Here is an 18,644-nt window from a genome sequence, read left to right on the forward strand (position 1 = left end):
ATCCCTTTAGCCACAAGTGCCACATCTAACTCCCTCTTAATTATAGCCAATGAACTGGCCTCAACTGTTTCCTGTGGCAGGGAATTCCACAGATTCACCACACTTTGTGTGAAGAAGTTTTTCCTCATCTCGGTCCTAAAAGGCTTCCCCTTTATCCTCAAACTGTGACCCCTCGTTCTGGACTTCCCCAACATAGGGAACAATCTTCCTGCATCTAGCCTGTCCAATCCCTTTAGGATTTTATATGTTTCAATCAGATCCCCCCTCAAATCTTCTAAATTTCAACGAGTTTAAACCTAGTCGATCCAGTCTTTCATCATGTGAAAGTCCTGCCATCTCAGGAAACAATCTGGTGAACCTTCTTTGTACTGGAAGACGTTTCGCCACTCATCCGAGAGGCCTCTTCAGTCCTGATCCATGGTGGGTAGTTTTGCAGCTTATAAACTCTGAGAGTTGTTTAAAGGTATGGCAATCACGTGAGAGCCGTTAAGAGTCATAGAGGTAATGACAGGGTCAGTACTCTTTGCATGAATGGAGGTGTGAACTGCAGAGACATCGGGGTAGAGCTGTTAGGACTGCACTGTAAGTAGCTGATAGGTGGTGTTGTACCCCAAACCTCTGTTCAGGGATGGGTTTCAAAGGTGGCTTCTATAACCCCTCTTTCAAACCACCTCTCCTCCCTGTCCAAAATGTACACATTGTTATCATCAAAGGAGTGTCCCTTGTCCCTTAGGTGTAGATATACAGCTGAGTCTTGGCCTGAGGTATTACCCTCCTGTGTTGGGCCATCCGTTTGTGAAGTAATTGTTTTGTCTCACTTGTATACAGATGTGTGCAGTTCTCATTGCATTGGATAGCATATACGATATTGCCCTGTTTATATTTAGATGTAGGATCTTTGGAGTTGATTTTTTTTGTCTGAGTGTGTTTATAGATTTAAAAAACACAGGTGTTTGTTGAAAATCCTTCTGAGTTTCTTTAAAACTCCAGCTACATATGGGATGACTATGTTTTTCCGTATGCTTTGCTTCTTACCTCTGCCTGTAGACCTGGTGTCCCTGCTGGCTTTTATGACTGTCTCGATGAAGGCCCGCTCAGCAACCGCAAGCTTTCAAGGCTTCTCTCAAATACTCAATATCTTTAGCTGTAATGTTGGTGGGTACATTCTTGGCATGGTGATGTTGTGTTCTGATAACCCCCAACTTGTGTTCTAATGGGTGATATGAGTCAAACAATAGGTACTGATCTGTGTGGGTTGGTTTCCTGTGAACTTCAATATCTAGATATCCGTTTTCAATTATGGGCACTGCACAGTCGAAAAAGGACGGTCTATCGTTCATGACGTCTTCTTGTTATTATCCACCTAGTTGATGTGTTCTGTGAAGGTTTGCACCTCATGGATTTTGATCTTGACCCAGGTGTCATCCACATACCTGAACCATTGACTGTATGATGTAACAGGGACATCGAGGAGCAGATAGGGAGACAGATTCTGGAAAGGAGTAATAATAACTGGGTTGTTGTTGGAGATTTTAATTTCCCAAATATTGATTGGCTTCTCCCTAGAGTGAGGGGTTTAGATGGGGTAGAGTTTGTTAGGTGTGTTTAGGAAGGTTTCTTGACACAATATATAGACAAGCCTACAAGAGGAGAGGCTGTACTTGATCTGGTATTGGGAAGTGAATCTGGTCAGGTGTCCAGTCTCTCGGTGGGAGAGCATTTTGGAGATAGTGATAACAATTCTATCTCCTTTACCATAGCATGGGAGAGGGATAAGAACAGACAAGTCAGGGGAAATATGAGCTATCAGGCAAAAACTTGGAAGCATAAATTGGAAACAGATGTTCTCAGGGAAACGTACGGAAGAAATGTGGCAAATGTTCAGGGGATATTTGCGTGGGGTTCTGAGTAGGTACGTTCCAATGAGACATAGAAAGGATGGTAGGGTACAGGAACCGTGGTGTACAAAGGCTGTTGTAAATCTAGTCAAGAAGAAAAGAAGAGCTTACGAGAGGTTCAAAAAGCTAGGTAATGATAGAGATTTAGAAGATTATAAGGCTAGCAGGAAGGAGTTTAAGAATGAAATTAGGAGAGCCAGAATGGGCCGTGAGAAGGCCTTGGCAGACAGGATTAAGGAAAACTCCAAGGCATTCTGCAAGTATGTGAAGAGCAAGAGGATACGATGTGAGAGAATAGGACCAATCAAGTGTGACAGTGGAAAAGTGTGTATGGAACCAGAGGAGATAGCGAAGGTACTTAGTGAATACTGAAGCAAAGTATTCATTACGGAAAAGGATCTTGGCTATCGTAGGGATGACTTGCAGTGGACTGAAAAGCATGAGCATGTTGATATTAAGGAAGAGGATGTGCTGGAGCTTTTGGAAAGCATCAAGTTGGATAAGTCACCGGAACCGGAGGGGATGTACCCCAGGCTACTGTGGTAAGTGAAGGAGGAGATTTCTGAGACTCTGGCAATGATCCTTGCATCATCAGTGAGGACAGGTGAGGTTCCAGAGGATTGGAGGGTTGCAGGTGTTGTTCCCTTATTCAAGAAAGGGAGTAGAGATAGCCCAGGAAATTATAGGCCAGTGAATCTTACTTCAGTGATTGGTAAGTTGATGGAGAAGATCCTGAGAAGCGGGATTTATGAACATTTGGAGAGGTATAGTATGGTTAGCAATCATCAGCAAGGCTTTGTCAAAGGCAGGTCCTGCCTTACGAGCCTGATTGAATTTTTTGAGGATGTGACTAAACACATTGAAGGAAGAGCAGTAGATGTAGTGTATATGGATTTCAGCAAGGCATTTGATAAGGTACCCCAGGCAAGACTTATTGAGAAAATAAGGAGGCATGGGATCCAAGGGGACATTGCTTTGTGGATCCAGAACTGGCTTGCCCACAGAAGGCAAAGAGTCGTTGTAGATGGGTCATATTCTGCATGGATGCCGGTGACCAGTGATGTGCCTCAGGGATCTGTTCTGGGATCCCTACTCTTTGTGATTTTTATAAATGACCTGGATGAGGAAGTGGAGGGATGGGTTAGTAAATTTGCTGATGACACAAAGGTTGGGGGTGTTGTGGATAGTGTGGAGGGCTGTCTGAGGTTACAGCAGGACATCGATAGGATGCAAAACTGGGCTGAGAAGTGGCAGATGGAGTTCAACCCAGATAAGTGTGAGGTGGTTCATTTTGGTAGGTCAAATATGATGGCAGAATATAGTATTAATGGTAAGACTCTTGGCAGTGTGGAGGATCAGAGGGATCTTGGTGTCCGAGTCCATAGGACAGTCAAAGCTACTGCGCAGGTTGACTCTGTGGTTAAGAAGGCACACGGTGCATTGGGTTTCATCAATCGTGGGATTGAGTTTAAGAGCAGAGAGGTAATGTTGCAGCTATGTAGGACCCTGGTCAGACCCCACTTGGAGTACTGTGCTCAATTCTGGTCACCTCACTACAGGAAGGATGTGGAAACCATAGAAAGGGTGCAAAGGAGATTTACAAGGATGTTGCCTGGATTGGGGAGCATGCCTTATGAGAAAAGGTTGAGTGAACTTGGCCTTATCTTCTTGGAGCGACAGAGGATGAGCTGTAATCTGATAGAGATGTAAAAGATAATGAGAGGCATTGATCGTGTGGATAGTCAGAGGCTTTTCCCCAGGTCTGAAATGGCTAGCACAAGAGGGCATAGTTTTAAGATGTTTGGAATTAGGTACAGAGGAGATATCAGGGGTAAGTTTTTTATGCAGAGAGTGGTGAGTGTGTGGAATGGTCTGCCGGTGGCGGTGGTGGAGGTGGAAACTGTAGGGTCTTTTAAGAGACTCCTGGATGGCTACAATGAGCTTAGAAAAATAGAGGGCTAATGGTAAAGCCTGGTTAGTTCTAAGGTAGGGACGTGTTTGGCAGCGCTTTGTGGGCCAAAGGGCCTGTATTGTGCTGTATGTTTTCTGAAGGTGAAGGTGTTCAAGGCTGTCCTTTCTACTTCTTCCATGTATAAGTTGGCTACAATAGGTGTCACCAGTGAATCCATGGTGCAGCCGTGTTTCTGCCTGTAGAAGACATCTTTGTATTTGGAATAGGTCGTGTTGAGAGAAAGGTCGAGTAGAGTTCATACCTGGCAGTTTGAAAGAGGGGTTAAAGAAGGCATCTTTGTCAAACTGGAAAACCCATGCCGGAACCGAGGGGGTGGGGTACGGCACCACCTCTCAGCTACTTACAGTGGAGTCCTAACATCTCTACTCCAGCATCTCTACAACAGCTCACACCTCCGTTCATGCAAAGATGAGGCTAATGACCCCCTTAATACCTCTACGACTCTTAACAGCCCTCATGTGATTGCTTTACCTTTAACAACTCAGCTTATAAGCTAGAAAACTACCCACCATGGATCAAAACTGAAGAGGCCTCTGAAATGAGTGTCAAAACGGTTTTCAGACAACACAGTAAGTCCAGTTGCCTTGATTTACTGTGACCTGGATGACTGAGAACCTTCATAGACAATATGTGAGGAGGATAATCAAGATTTGATTGAAATGACAATAAGCAGTTTTGTTTCAGATTGCAGCCTTTGGTAACAGAAGAGACCAAATCAAAGGGAATTGTTTCAGACAGACATTGCTTTGCTGGGGATTTAGATACCAAAGTTGTAAGAAAAGAACCAGTTGAGATCTGTGGCTTCTGATTTTTCATGTCTAACTGGATGGTTAAGTACTTGCCACTATGGCTTTAATAAGTATAATTCTTTAGAGTCCCTTACATGTAAGGTTGGACTCAGAATGCTATATTAAAGAGGGTCAAGGAATAGCAGTGGTGATAGATCAAAGAATTCCTGTTCCATTGGTAATCCCAGTTCCATTGGTAATCTATACCTTATTCAAGTGGCCAATTAACTTGAGCCAAGATGGTAATCATTGACAGATAATTTTTCAAACTGCATCATAGCCAAGAATGATTAATCATTCTCTAATCTCTTCAGACATGAACTTTCAGCAGAAATGCTTCAACAGAAATATGGAACAGCCCTGGCCTAGTCTTTCAACTGTACCAGTTACAAAATCTTTCATCGCCTCAACTATAGATTGGGAGTTGAACTTGAGGCACTGTTAGTCTTTCTGGCTTACACAAGTTATTTTTCTGAACAAAAGAGTTGTTTACAGATTTCCCCTCGTTTCTACATTGTGTTGGTGGTCCTATTGTTATTGTACTGTTGGAAGGGTTTCCAGCAACTCTTCTATGCCACCGTTAATATGTCCAACCATGCAGCGTCTGACAATTAGCTGTATTCTGCCTTTGCCCAGAATCTACACAACAGCCAATCGGATAGGATGCTGATTAGGAATTTAAATCCAACCAGTTTTTTTGCTGAAGGCTTTTGGCACTAATTGTGTCCCTTTTTCTGCGTGGACTTACCTTGCCCCTTTAACTCTTGAGTCTTCACCTTTTGATTGTAGATAAATGTCATAGCCTTTTAAAGGCAATTGTCCTCCTGAATTCAATTCAATTCAAGTTTAATTATTCATGAACACAGCCAAACGAGACAGCGTTACTCCGAGGTCAGGGTGCAAAACGTAGTACCAACTCATACACAGCACAAAATATACATAGCACGTATAGGATAGAAAGATACAGCCACTCAATAAAAGAGACTAAACTCAAGCCATCTAATGCTGCCAAAATCTGCAGATGACCACAGTATACCCTGAGCGGGGTGGGGAAGGGCAGTACCGACTTCAACCTATATACCATGCCACACCGCCCCCAGACAACACCACAGCTTGAGGCCTTGTCCTCGCACATACAAGAGAGCAAGCACATGTGGGATATCAGTAAAATACAATAATGCAAAATATTTAGAAACATAGAAAACCTACAGCACAATACAAGCCCTTCGGCCCACAAAGCTGTGTCAAACATGTCCTTACCTTAGAAATTACCTAGTGTTACCCATAGCCCTCTATTTTCTTCAGCTCCATATACCTATCCAGGAGTCTCTTAAAGACCCTATCGTATCCACCTCCACCACCGTCGCCGGCAGCCCATTCCACGCACTCACCATGTAAACTTAAATTCGCCGGACCAATAACCACACCACAAACAGTTCTTTACTTTATCCTTTTCACCAGTTTATTTGTTCGAACTCAGCCGGCGAGAAGCCTAGAGCCAAGCATCAGAGGGACAGCATTCCTCTCCCTCTGGCGGCTTGTGACGAACTTCTGTCTAACATGCAGAAGCATTACAATTTGTAGAAATAGCGCAACAAAGAGCAACTCTACATACATTTCCAGGGGACATCTGTGAGTTGTTAATCTAAACAAGCTGCAGGCAGATTCCGCAGTGAAGGACAAACTTTGCACACTATCCAGAACAGAGCACACATAAGCTGGCACTTAATTATAACCCGTTATTTATAAGAGTCCAAGAATCATTACCTATGTCCCCAATACCCTTAAAACTTCATCAACCACTCTCTGCGTAAAAAAACTTACCCCGAAATCTCCTCTGTACCTACTTCCAAGCACCTTAAAACTGTGCCCTCTTGTGCTAGCCATCTCAGTCCTAGGAAAAAGCCTCTGACTATCCACACGATCAATGCCTCTCGTCATCTTATACACCTCTGTCAGGTCACCTCTCATCCTCTGTCACTCCAAGAAGAAAAGGCCAAGTTCACTCAACCTATTCTCATAAGGCATGCTCCCCAATCCAGGCAACATCCTTTGTAAATCTCCTCTGCACCCTTTCTATGGTTTCCACATCCTTCCTGTAATGAGGCAACCAGAATTGAGCACAGTATTCCAAGTGGGGTCTGACCAGGGTCCTATGTAGCTGTAACATTACCCCTCGGCTCCTAAACTCAATCCCACAATTGATGAAGGTCAATGCACCGTATGCCTTCTTAACCACAGAGTCAACCTGCGCAGCAGCTTTGAGTGTCCTATGGATTTGGACCCCAAGATCCCTCTGATCCTCCACACTGCCAAGAGTCTTACCATTAATACTATATTCTGCCATCATATTCGACCTACCAAAATGAACCACCTCACACTTATCTGGGTTGAACTCCATCTGCCACTTGTCAAGCCTAGTTTTGCATCCTATCAATTTCCCGCTGTAACCTCAGACAGCCCTCCACACTATCCACAACACCCCCAACCTTTGTGTCATCAGCAAATTTACTAACCCATCCCTCCGGTTCCTCATCCAGATCATTTATAAAAATCACTAAGAGAAGGGATCCCAGAACAGATCCCTGAGGCACACCACTGGTCAGCAACCTTCATGCAGAATATGACTCGTCTACAACCACTCTTTGCCTTCTGTGGGCAAGCCAGTTCTGGATCCACAAAGCAATGTCCCCTTGGATCCCATGCCTCCTTAGTTTCTCAATAAGCCTTGCATTGGGTACCTTATCAAATACCTTGCTGAAATCCATATACACTACATCTACTGCTCTACCTTCATCGATGTGTTTAGTCACATCCTCAAAAAATTCAATCAGGCTTGTAAGGCACAACCTGCCTTTGACAAAGTCATGCTGACTATTCCTAATCATATTATGCCTCTCTCATAAATCCTGCCTCTCAGGATCTTCTCCATCAAGCCAACCAGTGAAGTCAGACTCTCTGGTTTATAATTTCCTGGGCTATCTTTACTCCCTTTCTTGAATAAGGGAACAACTTCTGCAACCATTTAATCCTCCGGAACCTCTCCCATCCCCATTGATGATGAAAGATCATTGCCAGAGGCTCAGCAATCTCCACCCTCACCTCCCACAGTAGCCTGGGGTACATCTCGTCTGGTCCTGGTGACTTATCCAACGATGTTTTCCAATAGCTCCAGCACATCCTCTTTCTTAACATCTACATGCTCAAGCTTTTCCGTCCGCTGTAAGTCATCCCCACAATTGCCAAGATCCTTCTCTGTAGTGAATACTGAAGCAAAGTATTCATTAACTACCTCCGCTATCTCCTCCAGTTCCATACACAGTTTTCCACTGTCACACTTGATTGGTCCTATTCTCTCACGTCTTATCCTCTTGCTCTTCACATACCTGTAGATCGCCTTGGGGTTTTCCTTAATCCTGTCTGCCAAGTCCTTCTCAAGGCTCCTGGCTCTCCTGATTTCATTCTTAAGCTCCTTCCTGTTAGCCTTATATTCTTCTAGATCCCTATCATCACCTAGTTGTTTTTTTTTAACCTTTCGTAAGCTTTACTTCTCGACTAGATTTACAACAGCCTTTGTACACCATGGTTCCTGTACCCTGCCATCCCTTCCATCTCATTGGAATGTACCGAAGCAAAACTCCATGCAAATATCCCCTGAACATTTGCCACATTTCTTCCGTATATTTCCCTAAGAAATTTCCCAATTTTTGCTTCCAAGTTCCTGTCTGATAGCATCATATTTCCCCTTACTCCAATGAAACGCTATATATGTATATAGTGCAGACCGTGAGTCCATTGTTCTGCTGAGTGAACACTGGGCGGGGTGGAGGGGCAGCAGCACCAACTCCGGCCTGAGTGTGATGTTCATCACAGCCCACTGTAAGGATTGACGCTTTAATCTCAATCTCTTAAACTGGGAAGTATAATTCAAGGCCTCCAATTCAGCATTACAAAAATCTAGAAGCATCAGCTTACTTCATTTCTCAAAATATTTTACTTCTTCAAACTCTGAAAAAGGATATTCTTAATTTACTGTAACCCAAGTGATTTTTATTTCTTCTAAATTATCAATAGGATTTTAAAAGCAGAACAATTGGAAAATTATTTGATAGTGAGGATGAAGATGACGATGCTGATCATAGTGAAAGTTTCAAAATCAAGCCTCAGTTTGAAGGAAAAACTGGTCAGAAGGTAAGAAATCCATTGCAGGAGATTTTGCATGAATATTTCACTGATACTTTTGTATTCTATGGAATCAGAATAATTTTTATTATCCCTGACTTTTATGATAAGTTTGTTGTTCTGCAGTAGCAGTACAGTACAAAGACAAATATTGTAAACTACAAAATAAATAAATAGTGCAAAAATAAAGAATGTGAAGGTAATGTTCTGGACCATACGGAAATCTGGTGATGGGGATGGGGGGGGGAAGGTGCTGTTCTGGAATTGTTGAGTGTGGGTTTTCTGGCCTCCTCACTGGTAGTAACAAGAGGGAACACACATCAAAGTTGCTGGTGAACGCAGCAGGCCAGGCAGCATCTGTAGGAAGAGGTGCAGTCGACGTTTCAGGCCGAGACCTTTCGTCAGGACTAACTGAAGGAAGAGTGAGTAAGGGGTTTGAGAGGGGGAGGGGGAGATCCAAAATGATAGGAGAAGACAGGAGGGGGAGGGATGGAGCCAAGAGCTGGACAGGTGATTGGCAAAAGGGGATACGAGAGGATCATGGGACAGGAGGTCTGGGAAGAAAGACAAGGGGGGGGGGGGACCCAGAGGATGGGCAAGAGGTATTATTCAGAGGGACAGAGGGAGAAAAAGGAGAGTGAGAGAAAGAATGTGTGCATAAAAATGAGTAACAGATGGGGTACGAGGGGGAGGTGGGGCCTAGCGGAAGTTAGAGAAGTCGATGTTCATGCCATCAGGTTGGAGGCTACCCAGACGGAATATAAGGTGTTGTTCCTCCAACCTGAGTGTGGCTTCATCTTTACAGTAGAGGAGGCCGTGGATAGACATGTCAGAATGGGAATGGGATGCGGAATTAAAATGTGTGGCCACTGGGAGATCCTGCTTTCTCTGGCGGACAGAGCGTAGATGTTCAGCAAAGTGGTCTCCCAGTCTGCGTCGGGTCTCGCCAATATATAAAAGGCCACATCGGGAGCACCGGACGCAGTATATCACCCCAGTCGACTCACAGGTTAAGTGTTGCCTCACCTGGAAGGACTGTTTGGGGCCCAGAATGGTGGTAAGGGAGGAAGTGTAAGGGCATGTGTAGCACTTGTTCCGCTTACACAGATAAGTGCCAGGAGGGAGATCAGTGGGGAGGGATGGCGGGGACGAATGGACAAGGGAGTTGTGTAGGGAGCGATCCCTGCGGAAAGCAGAGAGAGGGGGGGAGGGAAAGATGTGCTTAGTGGTGGGATCCCGTTGGAGGTGGCGGAACTTTTCGATGATTTTAAGTTCCCTGGCCCTCACCGCTTTATTCTCACCATGGATGTCCAGTCCTTATATACTTCCATCCCCCATCAGGAAGGTCTCAAAGCTCTACGCTTCTTTTTGGATTCCAGACCTAATCAGTTCCCCTCTACCACCACTCTGCTCTGTCTAGCGGAATTAGTCCTTACCCTTAATAATTTCTCCTTTGGCTCCTCCCACTTCCTCCAAACTAAAGGTGTAGCTATGGGCACCCGTATGGGTCCTAGCTATGCCTGCCTTTTTGTTGGGTTTGTGGAACAATCTATGTTCCGTGCCTATTCTGGTATCAGTCCCCCACTTTTCCTTTGCTACATCGAAGACTGCATTGGCGCTGCTTCCTGCACGCATGCAGAACTCTCACCCTTCTCTTGCAAAAACGCCATCCCCTTCTCGCAATTCCTCCGTCTCCGCCGCATCTGCTCTCAGGATGAGGCTTTTCATTCTAGGACGAGGGAGATGTCTTCATTTTTTTGAAGAAAGGGGCTTCCCTTCCTCCACTATCAACTCTGCTCTTAAACGCATCTCCCCCACTTCACGTACATCTGCTCTCACTCCATCCTCCCGCCACCCCACTAGGAATAGGGTTCCCCTGGTCCTCACCTACCACCCCACCAGCCTCCGGGTCCAACATATTATTCTCCGTAACTTCCGCCACCTCCAATGGGATCCCACCACTAAGCACATCTTTCCCTCCTCCCCTTTCTCTACATTCCGCAGGGATCGCTCCCTACACAACTCCCTTGTCCATTCGTCCCCCCCATCCCTCCCCACTGATCTCCCTCCTGGCACTTATCCGTGTAAGCGGAACAAGTGCTACACATGCCCTTACACTTCCTCCCTTACCACCATTCAGGGCCCCAAACAGTCCTTCCAGGTGAGGCAACACTCACCTGTGAGTCGACTGGGGTGATATACTGCGTCCGGTGCTCCCGATGTGGCCTATTATATATTGGCGAGACCCGACGCAGACTGGAAGACCGCTTTGCTGAACATCTACGCTCTGTCCGCCAGAGAAAGCAGGATCTCCCAGTGGCCACACATTTTAATTCCACATCCCATTCCCATTCTGACATGTCTATCCACGGCCTCCTCTACTGTAAAGATGAAGCCACACTCAGGTTGGAGGAACAACACCTTATATTCCATCTGGGTAGCCTCCAACCTGATGGCATGAACATCGACTTCTCTAACTTCCGCTAGGCCCCACCTCCCCCTCGTACCCCATCTGTTACTTATTTTATGCACACATTCTTTCTCTCACTCTCCTTTTTCTCCCTCTGTCCCTCTGAATAATACCTCTTGCCCATCCTCTGGGTCCCCCCCCCGTCTTGTCTTTCTTCCCGGACCTCCTGTCCCATGACCCTCTCATATCCCCTTTGCCAATCACCTGTCCAGCTCTTGGCTCCATCCCTCCCCCTCCTGTCTTCTATCATTTCATTTTGGATCTCCCCCTCCCCCTCCAACTTTCAAACCCCTTACTCACTCTTCCTTCAGTTAGTCCTGACGAAGGGTCTCGGCCTGAAACGTCGACTGCACCTCTTCCTACAGATGCTGCCTGGCCTGCTGCATTCACCAGCAACTTTGATGTGTGTTGCTTGAATTTCCAGCATCTGCAGAATTCCTGTTGTTTGAGTAACAAGAGGGCATGTTTGGGATGGTGAGCATCTTAGTGATGGATGACACTGTCTTGAGGCAGTACCTCTTGGAAGATGCCCTCACTGGTGAGGAGAGATGTGCCTGTGATACAACTGAAAAGGGGTATTTTTATTTACTGAATGATTGCCATTCATTTATTTGTTTGAAAAACATTAATGAATGCTCCCCATTTTGATTCATGTTGATTTCAAGGTATAGCTCTGATCATAAATCAAATTAACAGCATGTGTTCCTTCCTCCAAAATGTAATCAAAATTCTGATTACATAACTGACAATAAATTGAAAACCCAGTTTTTAATTACCTATAGAGCTTAATTGTTTAAATACCTTTGCATAGTATCTTAAGTACATTTTTCCTTTTCACTGATCCTTTATTTTTTCAGGATCCTTTATGTTAGGAGGATATGGCATTGGGAAATGAAATGACAGTCTATTTGAAAAAAATTAGTTATATATTTAACACCTTTATGGCTTACATTTGTTGGTCAAAGTCCCAAATATCAAATGAAAATAGATTATTTAATATGTAGGAGCTTTGTGCACTTCAGTGCTATGTGGCTTAGACGTTGAGTTTTTTTTAACTTGGGTAATTTAAAGAGATAGGAAGTAAAAATTAATAATAAAGAGCTTTTTGCACAAGGAACTTGAGCAAATTGACTCTAAGCTGATATTGCATACATCAAGATTTATTAACAGAGTGAAATTAGAGTTTGGAAAGATTTTTAACTGAAAATATAATTTGACGAACATGGTTTACTTCCAATGAGTTGAATTCACTCATTTTGCAGCTGTTGGCCCTACAATCACGGTTTGGTACAGATGAAAGATTTCGCATGGATGAACGATTCTTGGAAAGTGAAGATGAAAGCATGGGTGACATAATTTATTATGAAATATACTCTATTCGGTGTTTTTATTTTGCTTTTTGACTGTTTTGTCATCCATCGGGTTAAGATATGTTTTTGCATTCATTGGACTATTTCTTGTGATATTCCAAAAAATAGATCTTAAATAGATCACACACTGATAGGAAGATTAACATTTTGTTTGTAAATCCTTCCCTCTTTTCTCTTTGTTTATGTTGGGGTGAAGTAATACCATTCAGACTATCAGTGGAATCCAAGAAGAAATTAACAGTAAATTAATAATTATATCTGTAAATTAACTGTAATAAATTAACTATAAAGATCTGACAAAAATCAGGGGTAGTTTTAAGCAAACTATTCATTCCTTTCACATCAAGTCTAATGGAGTGTAAAAGAGGGCTTTAAGTGAATCATCAGTAGTACTCAGTAGTATTCCAATAATGTTCTCCCAAAATTAAGATTTTTTATTTCTACTTTGTATCACTTCAGTTGGTCTCTTGTATTCAAGTCTCTCTACAGAAAGTTAAGCATTTTTGTGAATTAATGGAGGTCTTATGACCATATTTGGCCTCTTAACCAGAAACTAGATAACATTTACAACACACTGAAAATGCTGGAGGAACTCAGCAGGCCAGGCAGCATCTAGGAAAAGAGTACAGTCGATATTTCAGCCTGAAACGTTGACTGTACTCTTTTCCTAGATGCTGCCTGGTCTGCTGAGTTCCTCAAGCATTTTGTATGTGTTGCTCGGATTTCCAGAATTTGCAGATTTGCTCTTGTTTATAAACAGATAATATATAATATGTTATGTATTATTTATACGTAACAGGTGCCGGAGGATTGGTGTATTGCTCCTGTGGTTCCATTGTTTAAAAAGGGTTCTAAGAGTAAACCTAGCAATTATCGGCCTGTGAGGTTGACGTCAGTGGTGGGTAAATTGATGGAAAGTATTCTTAGAGATGGTATATATAATTATATGGATAGACGGGCTGATTAGGAACAGTCAACATGGATTTGTGCGTGGAAGGTCATGTTTGACAAATCTTAATGAATTTTTTGATGAGGTTACTAAGAAAGTTGACGAGGGTAAAGCGGTGGATGTTGTCTATATGGACTTTGGTAAGGCCTTTGACAAGGTTCCACACGGAAGGTTAGATAGGAAGGTTCAATCATTAGGCATTAATATCGAAGTAGTAAAATGGATTCAGCAGTGGCTAGATGGGAGATGCCAGAGAGTAGTGGTGGATAACTGTTGTGTCAGATTGGAGGAGGGTGTGTAGCGGTGTGCCTCAGGGATCTGTACTGGGTCCAATGTTGTTTATCATATATATTAATGATCTGGATGATGGGGTGGTAAATTGGATTAGTAAGTATGCAGATGATACTAAGATAGGTGGTGTTGTGGATAATGAAGTAGGTTTTCAAAGCTTGCAGAGAGATTTAGGCCAGTTAGAAGAGGGGGCTGAAAGATGGCAGATGGAGTTTAATGCTGAAAAATGTGAGGTGCTACATTTTGGTAGGACTAATCAAAATAGGACATACATGGTAAATGGTAGGGCTTTGAAGAATGCTGTAGAACAGAGGGATCTAGGAATAATGGTGCATTGTTCCCTGAAGCTGGAATATCATGTGGATAGGGTGGTGAAGAAAGCTTTTGTTATACTGGCCTTTATTAATCAGATCATTGAGTATAGGAGTTGGGATGTAATGTTGAAATTGTATAAGGCATTGGTAAGGTCAAATTTGGAGTATTGTGTACAGTTCTGGTCACCAAATTATAGGAAAGATGTCAATAAAATTGAGAGAGTACAGAGGAGATTTACTAAAATGTTGCCTGGGTTTCATCTCCTTAGTTACAGAGAAAGGTTGAACAAGTTGGGTCTTTATTCTTTGGAGTGTAGAAGGTTGAGGGGGGACTTGATAGAGGTGTTTAAAATTATGAGGGGGATAGATAGAGCTGACGTGGATAGGCTTTTTCCATGGAGAATGGGGGAAATTCAAACAAGAGGACATGAGTTGAGAGTTAAAGGGCAAAAGTTTAGGGGTAAGATGAGGGGGAACTTCTTTACTCAGAGAGTGGTAGCTGTGTGGAATGAGCTTCCAGCAGAAGTGGTTGGGGCAGATTCTATGTTGTTGTTTAAAGTTAAATTGGATAGATATATGGACAGGAAAGGAATGGAGGGTTATGGACTGAGTGCAGGTTGGTGGGACTAGGTGAGAGTAGAGTTCGGCATGGACTAGAAGGGCGGAGATGGCCTGTTTCCGTGCTGTAATTGTTGTATAAATTGTCTTATTGATTAAGATTACTGTGGTCAACTCATATTCCTTACCTTACAGTTTCAATCTGCGGATGTGAAATACATCACATATATTCACTTTGTTTCTTAACAAATTAACACTTTGTTTTGTGTGAGAAAATGTTAAAAATCAACTTGTAGGCTTGAAGATCAAAAGGAAGACAATTGTGAATGTTTGAGACTAAAATTAAAAGCTAAATAAACTATATAAACTGGCAAAAATTAAAGAAGTTCCAAAATTTTTGATCATTCACTCACTGTGCAGAACGCATTCGTAGTCAGGGCTTCAGGTTAAGTAAAGTCTTTAATAATGCATCAGATTCTTATTGCATTCAATTTTCTAGCTCTTAATTTGAGGTGAGATAAATAGGCACTACACTTGTCATCTTACAAAATCATCTTGCCATAATGTACATATTGTCTGTTTGCTATGAACTGCTCAAATATTTCTAAATATTGATCTACAGATTTTTATGATGGTAAATTGATTTCTTTTCATGCATACAATTGAATTTCGTTCCATGCATATATTGATTTTGCTGGAGGCCTTGATTTGGGGGAAGGAATGGATGGTGTTGGTGATAAGTAGAAGGATTTCTCTGGTACTTTTGAAGTTTTTAAGGAAAAACCTCAGGAATAAGGGTGACTTTCTTTTGCATAACTTGTTTGGGTTTTGAATTGGTGCCATGGCACAGCCTTATTTAAGTCTGTATTGGATCTGTCCTGCCATGTTCATCATGTAGCATAGGTTAAGTTGGGATGTATTTCTGAAGGCAACCAAATTTGAGAATGATGTTACACAATTCATTTTTATTTTGAGCTAAAGCCCTTAGTGAAGTAGGAAAGACTACAATGGATGTTGCAACACCCTGCAATTTCCTAGAGATAATGAATTCTGGAGAATGCACCCGAACAGGTGTATGTAACAAGTAAGTTGTACACCTTAATAGACAAAGTACTCGTTGCAACTCAGGAAGTACTCCTTATCCTTTGGGAGAACAGTTAACTCTCTTTTACCCTTTGTTTCTGAATACGTGTATGTTTTAAATATAAATGGAAAATATAGGGTATAATGCTGTGTGAAGTATTTAATTCCTGGAGCCACAGAGTTGTGTTATGGCTGTAGAAGTGCAGTGAATACTTAGTACATGAAACTTTCTTGCCATCCCATCCTTCTAACCTTCAATAGGGTGTCTGTCACAATAAATCATAAAAATGCACATTGGTTCCAAACAAGTGATAAATATAAAGTTTGGTGCCAATGTTTCTCTTTTTATTTAGAAACGCTCACCATCTAATCTTGAGATGACAGTATGAACTGCAGAGCACTTTGGAAATATGACATTATTGTCATAATCCAATGACTTAATTGAACAAAAGTCTTCTAAAATATACTGAATAATTTGTCAATTACATTGTCAGGAAGATAACCTTCCCTTTTTGAAGAGCCAAGAGTCTAATCTGTTCTGCTGAAGTTTGTGCATACCTGGCATTCACTGCTAGCCATTAAAATCTGTGTAAGTTTTACATAAACCAGTGGTATATTCAAGTTAGGAGAAGTTTCTGAATTGATTACACTGTTAACTGCCTATGTAGCTGAGATTACAAACTGAGCTAACGCAAACTTCTTTTTACCAGCGTATAGTTAATATCAGGGATTAAAAAATATGTCTGGCAACATTTTACTGCTTTATTTATTGTGGTTTAGATCCTAGAAACAAATCATATAAGCATGAGAAAATTACAAAGAAAAGAAAAATGCTTAAAATAAAAGTAATGCGGAGAATTGATAAAAACCGGTCATTGGTACTTGGTAGATAGAGTCTGTACCCAAATTAAATGTTGTGTTTAGTCCTTTTTAAATTGACAGATGGGGAGAAAATAGATGGAGATACTTGTAATAGAGTGAAAGAAGGTAAATCATAGAGGAGTGCAGGAGAGTGAGAGGACAACTTTGTTGAATGATCCTTCTGACTTATAAATGAAGATCAAAGGTATTCTGCTGGTATAGTGTTTAGACCAACATTCTGTTCAAAGTGAAAAGTAAAAGATGAATCAGAAATAAAATCAAAATCTGCTGATGTCCACACTTGTTGCTGTTTAGTAACCTATGATGCATTTGAGAAAGCCAGAAAACATCAGGTTGGACTACTTACACGGCACCTACCCATGCAATCCCAGAAGATGCAACAGCTGCCTTTTCTTTGCTGTTGAACAACCTAATGAAGTAGCAATTTACTTAAATGCACATTTAAGGTTATAGTTTTTTGTTGCAGAAGAATCAGTCACAGTTGGAAAACAGAATGCTGAGGAAGAAGAGCTTATTGCGGAAAAAAGAAGATCTTTGAATATCTTGAAGAGTATCGTTCAGGAAGGCAATGAAAAAACTGAAATCAATAAAGAACACAGAAAATTAAAACATTTCAGGTATGTTTTAATTGACTTAAAATATTAGTAAAACGTAAAGCCCATCACAGCTTAAAATTATTAATTTGCCATTGTTAATCACAAACCCAGTATTACCAATTATTTCAATGCGTGTTTTTCTCAAAATAAACTTCTGTTATATTAATTATACATTTGTTTGGTTAAAGCTTCTTGAGCATCAACTTAGTAGAAACTTAAAACAACAAGCTGTAAAGCCAATAATTTTTTTTTACAGGTAGTTTATTTGTTCCGCCATTGAAGTTCTTGTGCTCACCCTGCAAGTGTTTTTCACATTATGGTAGCAACAGTTAAAGACTATATTAGATTTACTGGAATTAGTTTATTATTCTCACATGTACTTTGGTGCAGTGAAAAGCACATCTTCCATGTTGTTCATGCTGATCAAATCATTACCTTGTGCATTGAGGAAGAACAAGGTCATACAATAAAAACGCAGAATAATGTAACAGCTACAGAGAAAGTGCAATGCAGGTAAACTATAAAGTACAAAATAATAACGAGATTGTGAAGTCAAGAGACCATCTTATTGTGCTAAGAACAATTTATTAGCCTTCTTACACAGGGTTAGGAGCTGTCCTTGAGCCTGGTGGTATGTGATTTTCAGGGATTTGATTCTTCTGCCCAGTGTAATAGAGGAAAAGAGAGAAAAAGTGGTCTATTTGGGCTCTTTTATTGCATTGAAGTTAGCTTCAACTGTGTACCATAAGATAGGGGCAGAATTAAGCCTTTTGGCTAATGGAGTCTGCTCAGCCATTTCACCTGATTCATTTTTTTTCTCTCTCATCCCCAATCTCCTGCCTTTCTTCTGTGTTTCTTCATGCCCTGACCAATCAAGGAATCTATCAACCTCTGCCTTAGATATACATAAAGACTTGGCCTCCACAGCTGCTTGTGGCAACAAATTCCACAGATTCACTACTTTCTGGCTAAAGAAATTCCTCATCTTCATTCTAAAAGGACACCTCCCTATTCTAAGGCTGTGTGTTCTGGTCTTAGACTCTCCCACCATAGGAAAGATCCTCTCCATATTCACTCCATCGAGGCCTTTCACTATTCGATAGGTTTCAATGAGGTCACCCCTCATTCTTCTTAATTCCAGTGAAAACAGGCCCAGAGCTATTAAACACTCTTCATGTGGCAAGCCGTTTAAACCTGGAATCATTATTGTGAACCTCCTTTGAACCCTTTCCAGTTTCAGCACATCCTTTCTAAGATAAGGAGCTCAAAACTGCTCACAATACTCCAAGTG

General features: G+C 41.9%; 1 protein-coding gene across 3 annotated transcripts in view; it reads left to right on the forward strand.

Moving 5' to 3' along the window:
* Nucleotides 1-18,644, forward strand: part of nol8 (nucleolar protein 8) — a 78,937-nt gene that overhangs the window by 31,893 nt on the left and 28,400 nt on the right. For all 3 annotated transcript variants that reach the window (XM_072280986.1, XM_072280985.1, XM_072280987.1), the window contains 3 exons: nucleotides 8,733-8,849; nucleotides 12,573-12,657; nucleotides 17,224-17,374. In XM_072280986.1, the coding sequence (XP_072137087.1) occupies nucleotides 8,733-8,849; nucleotides 12,573-12,657; nucleotides 17,224-17,374 (353 nt within the window). The remainder of the gene's footprint in view (nucleotides 1-8,732; nucleotides 8,850-12,572; nucleotides 12,658-17,223; nucleotides 17,375-18,644) is intronic.

Source organism: Mobula birostris, chromosome 16 (genome assembly GCF_030028105.1).
Source record: "Mobula birostris isolate sMobBir1 chromosome 16, sMobBir1.hap1, whole genome shotgun sequence".
In the NCBI taxonomy this organism is placed as follows: domain Eukaryota; kingdom Metazoa; phylum Chordata; class Chondrichthyes; order Myliobatiformes; family Myliobatidae; genus Mobula; species Mobula birostris.